The sequence below is a fragment of the Hesperophylax consimilis genome, chromosome 10, assembly GCF_061612785.1.
Source record: "Hesperophylax consimilis isolate HC1 chromosome 10, BYU_Hcon_1.0, whole genome shotgun sequence".
NCBI lineage: Eukaryota > Metazoa > Arthropoda > Insecta > Trichoptera > Limnephilidae > Hesperophylax > Hesperophylax consimilis.
Genome location: NC_142845.1, coordinates 36,477,746 through 36,487,173, shown reverse-complemented (window position 1 = coordinate 36,487,173; position 9,428 = coordinate 36,477,746). Strand labels below are relative to the sequence as shown.

Genomic DNA, 9,428 nt, shown 5'->3' with positions numbered 1-9,428 from the left:
CCTTATTCACATCGAAAAAATAAAATACGCTCCGACCCCAGCGTTTTCTTCCAATCAATAAAATTGACACAGGGTAAGCGCCAGTGAAATTCTTCTGTCAGATTCCATATAAAAAAGGACGCCAACAATTTATTTTATCCAATCATAAAAAGTCCGCAAAAACTTTAACTAGTTTGCCTTTTTAGTAGACTTTTTTCAAGATGATTTGGCCCTGGTTTTTTTTAATTAATTGCGTCAGGTTTTGCACGCTCGTCGATCGCCAATCGGCTTATCAACACAGAATGATAAGTTCGATTCTTTGACTAAGCAATCGAGTAAATTGACTAATAACTACTAGCAAGTGACAAGTAATGACGGACTAGTTGAGTTTGCCCGGCCCGCGGCGCAGGTTGTGTGCTATATTTCTCTACAGCCGGTCCACTGTGCGGCGCGCGTATCTATTTACCTTAATTCTAATTTCTCTTCATCTATTAAGTTACTCCTAAAGTTCTTTAATTGAATAAAAATGCCACATCGCGTGGTTTTAACTGACAACATGACGTGTGTAGCTAAAGAGTTGTGTAGGTTTTGGTGAAGTGATACAAACATTGTTCGCGAATCGAATATTTGTTTCGAGTCAAAATTGAATAATTTTGAATAATTATTAGGACTGACAACAAAATAATACCGGCGAAATGACACAAGACGTAGAGTCGTCCGTGTGAGTATATATATTTGTATTTTATTTTTAGTAAATCTCATTAAATGACATGACATAAATTTGACGGCCGGCATAGTCCAGTGGTAACGCATTGGACTGCCATTCCGAAGGTCGCGGGTTCGAACCCGGCGTGCGCAAATAAAAATTTTATTTGATTAATTTGTGTTATTTCACAATTAATTAATTAAAATAATACCTATATAGTATATTTGCGGCACGTTCCAGAGTGGAAGATACTACCAGTATCGCCCTGGTGTAAGACCACCATTCAGAATTGAAACGTTGCTCCAAATGGCTTTAGCCGTGTTTAGTGACTAGATCTGAATAGCCAGGTACTTCCTCACCTTCCTCTTTCCCTTCCCCACTTACCTTCAGCCTCACAACATCTCCCAATTGGGGATGCCATAGTGTCACTGGCTCCAGACGGGAGCAGTTGGGACTCTTGTGAGGTATTCACTATAAAAAAAAAAAAAATTAAATAACTAGCTGTACCCCGCTACGCGTTGCTGTGGCTTAGTTTGTCTGTGCAGATAGATAAACAATAGCGCGTGTTGCTTTTGTGTCCAAATTTTTTTTATTGTTTTTCAAAAAAAGCACGTTTGTGCAACAGATGGCGCTGTTTTTCAAAATAACATGTTTTTACCTGTCACAGGTGGCATGCAAATAGTACCTATATGTAAATAAATAAAAACACGCGTGTATTCTAACACAACGTTGTGTCAAAATTTCAAAGCAATCGGTGAAGAATTTTCGGAGATTTAATTTTGAACAAACGAACATTTATTTTTTTTATTTAAATAGATAGGTAGATAGATTTAATAACAATACTGATTATAATTATGTAACAACGATAACGTAATGTCATAATGGAACATGGAACACGGATAAAGAATAGTCAATGTTATATTGTGATTAAAAGAGCATTTTGAGCATTTTATTTTACCTTAAACCTACGTCATGTACAAACTTTGCAATTAAGGAAAAACATTACAAAAGTTCATTGTTCCTAGATCCTATACAAGTTAGATATTTTGGCCTCAAATCTAAATTTAAGTTTTGTATGAAAAGGCCCACCCAGCCGTTCTCATTAATCGGTAATAAATAGTTAGGTATCGGATTATAATATAATCCGATACCGATATATACAGGGTGTATCGGTACGTACCCGACAAACTTTAACCAGCTATTCCTTAGCATATTTGGAGTAAAAAATCTTATGTGCACTTTGCTGTCCGGTAACGTTTTTTTTAATAAAAAATTTATTATTCATATTTTCACCACATGTCACCACTGTTTTATCCTTTGTCAAAGTTTGAAAACCCATCTGGCAAATATTTTATTCGAATTCCGTTGAATAATGCACGTGTGTACCTATATTGGCGCACTTTTACAAACACAACGAAATGGCACGGCACCATTCGTCTCATTTTTAAGTAGGTATTATTATTTAGTGTGTGCGAAAGAGCGAAGACGCTTTTTGACATACTTGCTTATAACAGCTGTTGAACACGAAACGCAATGCCAATGACAGTGATGTAGTGTGGAAATTTTTAATTTTTTTTGTTTTTAATTGAAAAAAAATGCTACCGGACAGCAAAGTGCCCATAAAATTTTTTACTCCAAATGTGCTAAGGAATAGCTGGTTAAAGTTTGTCGGGTTAGTGCCGATACACCCTGTATATTATATAACATGCACTAAAATGTCGAAATATGCACTAACAGTGCTACAATATTAGTGATGCAACAGAGCTCTGCTTCCGCTTCCGCTTCTGCAGAAGTTCCGCAAGTTTTTCACTTCCGTTTCCGTTTCTGGTTCCGCAAACTTTATAACAGAACTCTAAACGGAGAATACAGCGAGGAGCGCGGAGGCGGGGGGCGCGGGGACGACTGGACAGGGGGCGGGACACAAACGTGTCGCAACGAGTTCGTTTGTTTATAGTTTATGTATTTTGGCAACACTGGGTTTATTTATTTAGCGATCCGTCTGATTGACAATCCGTTGTTAACAGACCGATTGCCTTCTCTAATGCATAGACGCAATGTAGGCATGCTGTGTCTTTTCTACAGGTATTTCAATGGAGCTTGCTCCAAGGAGCTAGATCCATTGATTCCTGATGCACCGGTGCACGTGCGCGAAACTTGACGGACACGAACTGAACACCCGTTCACGGTTGACGTTGGCTTCATGAGAACGGGCCGTTTTTACGACTCGTTTTTGTGTAAGTCGGCTCGTATGTGGAATGAGCTACCGGCATCTGTTATTCCTCCCTCCTATAATCCGAGCCTCTTCAAGGCCCGCATTAACAAATCCCTTCCTACAGCCCCTACCTTATTCCGCCTCACAACGCCGCCCAACCGGGTGGTGACATAGTTCCCCTGTCTGTACACTGCACAGGCAGGGACACTCTTGTGAGGTGTCACATAAAAAAAAAAAATCATGATTCTGCATTCTGCGCATCACCACACCTCGTGACAGTCGTGACGTTTAGTAAATCTTCTGTTATTCTACTCTACTTATTAATGTTGTGTTTAGTGCAATCATGAAACCAAAAACAAGTCCCGTTTGGAACTATTTCGTTGAGATTGATGACTCAAGTGCCAAATGCGAACTCTGTCAAAAAGTGTATTCGCGAAAAGGTCGCACGACTACAGCTTTAAAGAGTCACCTAAAATCTAATTTACCACTGTTTAATTTAGTACACTGTTTAAAAAATATAATTTACCACTGTTTAATTTCGAGTACTAAAAGTACAAAATACAAATTTAACTAAACAAATCTTAAAAAATAAAATTGTGCTTTTTCTTCATAGTATTAACACTTCCGCTTCCGCTTCTGCTTCTGCTTCCGCTTCCGCTAAGATTTACTTTTGACATCTGTTTCCGTTTCTGCTTCCGTTAAGACACTTCCGTTGCATCACTATACAATATACACTCGAAGTAAACAATAAAAGAAAACACCCATTAATATTATTTTATACCTGTTCATGTTTACAGAATATTTTTTTTAATATGCACCATTAATATAAAAAGCTGAAAATTGACAAGGAATTGAATTTTATATTTGTTTGGACTTTTAAAATTTAGGGGAGGGTGGCAGAGTGGCCACACAGATTTTAAAGTTCACGCGTATCATTTGCCTCAAATTTGAAAAATAAAATGGTCGAAATATGCATTCATGACAAAAAGGCTGAAATGCATATTACTGCAATCAGTAGTAATAAAAATAATCTAATCTAAGTAAAGTCTAGTATAATAATGTTGGTAAACTGCTTAAAAGCTAAAATCTTATAATGAAAATAAGTTCAACAATAATACTGCAATACATTAACACGCTATAAATTTGCTCCAGTTTAAAACTAAATAAGTGAACATCTTCAACACATTTTAACAAAAATAATACGAAAATATGATTTAACCCTTAAAAGCATATTGTTGCAAAACGGCAACATACCGTTCAAACCACCTTTAACTCTTCGGTGTATACTTAATGCATGCCGTTTTAGAATTATCAAGTTCACGGTAATATATTTTATTGAGTGGCATCACCTTTTTTTCTTTCGGGAATGTCAAATATCACTTTTTCTTTAACAAAGTTTGTTTTGCACGTTTGTTTTGTTGTTATTATTTTGATTTTCTTATGTAAGTAGATACAATAATATAATACGTACATGTAATAACTCGTATTTTTTCCGGTACACTTATTAGTTTTGAGAAATTGTTTTAGGTTTTGTTTTTTTTCATAGGTAAATTGTTCATATTAATTTCTATTAATTCATTATTCTATTATTTCACGTATTTACGTGATGTTGTAAATCTGCAACAATTTTTTGTTAATCAAATATCATTTAAAAATTTCTTTATTTTTCCTTGTATATGCATGTACATATCTACATTTTTTTTCCAAAAAATAAATAAATTAACGGACAAAAGTATTAATGTTATTTGTTTTTAGGGTGTTATGCCGTGTTGCGCTAACTCCTTCTTTAGCCAAAATAATCTAAAGAAGGAGTTAGCGTAACACGGCATAACACCCCAAAAACAAATAACAAAAAAATAATAATAATACGATCAGTAAAAATACACACGGAATTAGAGTAACAGTTCAATAAAAGAGTTTCAATTTATTCCAAAATCTCTGTGTTAACTTAAATATAAATTTGAAAACCTGAGTTGCTGTCAAAACATTATTTAAAATCACTGATCACTCAGTCCGAACTCTGTCAGTGTGTGTTGTGTGTGTGTGTGTGCACCTTGTTTACGGACATTTCAATCATTTACCACCGCCAGCAGAAAGCAGGGTCGCAAAACTTTTTTCTCTCTGAACTAACATGGACAACTGCTATGCCTATTCTTTTAGTACTGCAGCAAAAAATATCATAAATTCATTACAAATGACTATAACTGATCCAAGCAACAACTTCACCAAAGAACATATGGCGAAACGATCCCCTAAACTCTCGGAACTTTTGGGAAATATAAGTCTAGTTGCTTCCAACATGGGCTTTATAGAAGGAGAACTTAAGACGCATCAACGCATCTCAGAGAACCAGCCACTCCAGCCTCCACCCCAGGCCCTGCCTAGAGGGGCACAAATAGCCCAGCTGTGCGAAGCAGCTGACGAGTTAGAAGAACGGGAGGTGAGAGCAAAAAACTCAATCATCACAAATGTGCCCGAAAGTGTCAAGATGAACGACATTGACCAAATTAAACAGGACAAGACGGAAATAATAAAAATTCTTAACAGAATCGATAACACAATTGATGAAAACTCTGTTGACGTTTTCCGCATTGGTGTAGTAAAATCCAACAAAATCCGGCCAATGAAAGTCATTCATAATGATCGCTTAAAAGTTTTAAATATATTGCGTAAAAAATATAACCTTGACAAACACTGAATATAAAATTTACTCCGACCAAACTCCACTACAAAGGCAATATCTCAATGATCTCAGACAAATTATGGCAAACCGTACACAGGAAGGCGTAGTCAGACTCACCATAAAATTTATTAACAACAAGCCATCGATAGTAAAAATTCTCCCAAAAAACTAGACCTAAGCAGCCGAAAATGCCAGATCAAATGCCCAGACGTGACTAATATCTACTACCAGAATACGCGAGGGCTTCGTACAAAACTACACGAACTAAAAACAACAGTACTTTTACATGGACACGATATATTTATCCTTACCGAAACATGGCTCGTCCCAGAAATAAAATCTCCAGAACCTGGTTTTACAAACCACAAGATATTTCGGCGTGACAGAAATTCTAAATCTAGTTTTAAATCCAGAGGAGGTGGAGTTCTGATAGCAACAAAGGAAAATTTATCAGCGAAAAACTAAACACGCCAAATACTTCATTGGAACAATTATTTGTACAAATTGTTAGCCCCCTGGAAAAAAATCATCATTGGAACTATATACACACTGCCAAACTCCTACATTCAAACTTATAAGAAACATTGCAAAGACATTGAATTCTTTATGTCAAAAAATCCTACGTCGAAAATAATAATAATAATAATATAATCTTCCCAATTTGAAATGGAACTCCAGTGACAGTGGCTATATTAGTAATGAATCTTCTAATGACCCACGTAAAGTGATAGATATGATCAACTATTTAAATCTACACCAATATAATTTTGTATTCAACAAATGTGATCGCCTTCTAAGATCTAGCCCTTTCAAACTGCTCTAAACTATGTGTTGAAATGTCAAACGATCAGTTCGTACCGGTAGATAATCATCATCCTTACACATTGTAGTAAATATGTACAAAAACAAGCCCCCATTGAAACAAACAAAGCTCAACTGCAAAAACGCCGATTACGATTCTATTAACTATTAATACAGAGTGACTAACTCACTAATACAGATTGGACCTTTTTGACTGATGATGACATCGAACAAACCCTAGAAAAACTTTACCATACATTTTCCGAAAATATAAAATCTCATGTCCCCTCGTATATACCAAAACACAGAACATATCCAATTTGGTTCTCCAAAGACCTTATACTATTACTCAAACAAAAAAAACAGTTACATAAAATTTTTAAACTTACTCACCAAACCGATGACTACTTAAACTTTTCAGAAACTAAAAAAAAATGCAAATCACTATCCAAACTGTGCTATAAAGCACACATCACCTCCATTGATAAAAAAAGCATAGGATCAAAAAACCCGTGAAACTTTTTTAAATAATTAAACAATTAAGGTACCGACTACCCTCCCACAATTCCTTACGATGGCAAAATAGCAAATAGCATCATTGATATTGTAAATTTGTTTGCTTATTATTTCCAAAGCGTATGCGAAGACGAAATATCACAATGCATTACGATGGCAAAATAGCAAATAGCACCATTGATATTGTAAATTTATTTGCAAATCATTTCCAAAGCGTATGCGAAGGTGAAATATCAGATAGCTTTTATACCATCGTATGTATATCAAAATACAATACAGTTACAGAACTACCGCATTACCTTCAATCAGTGTTTAATGCAGCAGCACGGCTCATAACCGGGGTTTCAAAATATTCGCACATTTCAGAACGCCTTCGTAACCTTCACTGGCTCAAGTGCCCTGAAAGAATCCAGTACAAACTGTGCTGGATGGTGTTTAAATCCATCAATGAAATGGCCCCACCCTACATCTCTGAACTATGCGTCCCGGAAAACACTGGTCTGAGGCAGTCAACTCTTAGATCAGCAACATCATCAGCTGTAGGCAGACTGATAGAACCTAAGCGCAAGCCAAATACTAAGTTTGGTGATCGCGCTTTCGGAGCATCTTGGCCGAAGGCTTGGAATAAACTCCCTCCGGATGTAAGATCCATAACAAGTCCAACAGAATTCAGGTCTAAACTAAAAACTTACCCTTTTAAGCTGTCGTACCCTTAGATTAAATATACCATTCCTAAGAGAAAGTCCAGTTAAATTCAATTTTTCAATTAAATCCTAAATCCTGTATGTAAATTTCGCCAATAAACAATTAGATAATGTTAATTAAGTGTTAATCTCCAGTAACCTACCAGGTAAGTATTGTACTGTATATTTTTTCCATAAATAGTTAAGTAATAACATAGATCAATGTAGAAATGTATTATAAGTTTGTACAGCGTCCTTGAGGTGATTTTGCACGAAAACGGCGCTATACAAGTCATCCAATTATTATTATTATTACACGGAAATCATGTCTAAACAAAATTCTTTCCCTCGACTCTAACAAATATAACATACCGCCAATATTTCTCAAACAATGCGCACATGCAATATCAGATCCACTCGCCGCACTTACTTTCTTCTGGACATTTTCCAACCCGTTGGAAATCTAGTTTTATTACCCCTATTTTCAAAAAAGGTGAAGACACAGACATAAAAAACTACCGTCCTATATGTATACAATCAACACTTCCAAAATTTTTTGAATCCCTTGTTCTCGATTTAATTTATCCATCAATAATTGTAATTGATTAAAACCAACATGGATTCGTTACTGGAAGGTCAACTACTACTAACCTGCTACTCTACCACAACTATATTACGGAATCTTTATTAAAAAAAAAAAACAGTGGACAGTATCAGACTTTTCAAAAGCTTTCGACAAAGTATAACATAAATTATTGCTTAGTAAACTGTATGCATTGGGAGTGAGAGGCAAGTTGTTGGATTGGTTCAAGAGTTACTTGTCTAACAGAATTTTATTTGTCAAAATTTAATATTCCAAATCTAAGTTATTTCATGCAACTAGTGGCCTACCGCAAGGGAGACACCTCGGCCCCATTCTCTTTCTTATATTTATAAATGATATCATAAATTAATTGTTTAGACGATGTAGAAGTTCTGCTTTTTGCCGATGATATCAAATTATACAAAAATATCTATTATAAGCGATTGCCTAATCTTACAATCAAACATCGAAAAATTACATAATTGGTGTATAGCTAACAACTTATTCCTTAATATCGATAAATGTAAGAAATTAACATTTTGTCGAACAAAGACCCCACTATTATTCACATACACAATAGCAAGCGAAATCTTAAAAAAAGTCAACGAAATTCGGGACCTTGGAGTTATGTTTGACACTCAATTAAATTTTGTAAATCACATATAACAAATAACTAACAAAGGTATGAAGACACTGAGATTTATATTCAGAACTAGGGAATGCAATCCCGGTATACCGGGACCCGAAATACCGGGACCCGAAATACCGAGATCCCGCAGACATTTTGCGGGACTAATCTCGGTCGAAAATTTTGTGGGATCCCGCTGGACTGGCGGGATTACAGAGAAGCTTCTACAACTGCATCGACGTCCAGTTCTTCCACATCGGCTCATTGTGAACCTCAACCATCAACTTTGGCAAAGAAGCATAAAATCACTGACCATTTTTCAAGCGAAAACAATACCGTCGAAAAGAGGGTATCACGAATGGTGTCTAAAGATGGTTTACCATTCTGAGTTTTCTGTACCTCGTCGGATTTGCGAGATCTTTTTAAAGCCGGGGGTTTTAACTTACCAACATCGTCTAATTCAATCAAATCAATGGTTATGAATTACGGCAAGACACTAAAAATGATGGTTATTCAAGATCTTTTAAAGCTGAAAGAGAGCAACTACAAATTTACCCTCACTTACTCTGAATTACTTTGAGTCCGGTGGATTAAAAGGCACATACCTTCAATTCACTAACAATGCGCTAATGACTAT

At 35.9% G+C, this 9,428-nt stretch overlaps 1 protein-coding gene across 1 annotated transcript in view; it reads left to right on the top strand.

Annotated features, from left to right (window-relative positions):
• The first annotated feature begins 415 nt into the window (after positions 1–415).
• Positions 416–9,428, top strand: part of LOC149420718 (trehalose transporter 1-like protein) — an 87,186-nt gene continuing 78,173 nt past the window's right edge. Inside the window, exon 1 of the mRNA XM_089636903.1 lies at positions 416–700. Within this exon, the coding sequence (XP_089493029.1) occupies positions 675–700 (26 nt within the window). The 5' untranslated portion in view covers positions 416–674. The remainder of the gene's footprint in view (positions 701–9,428) is intronic.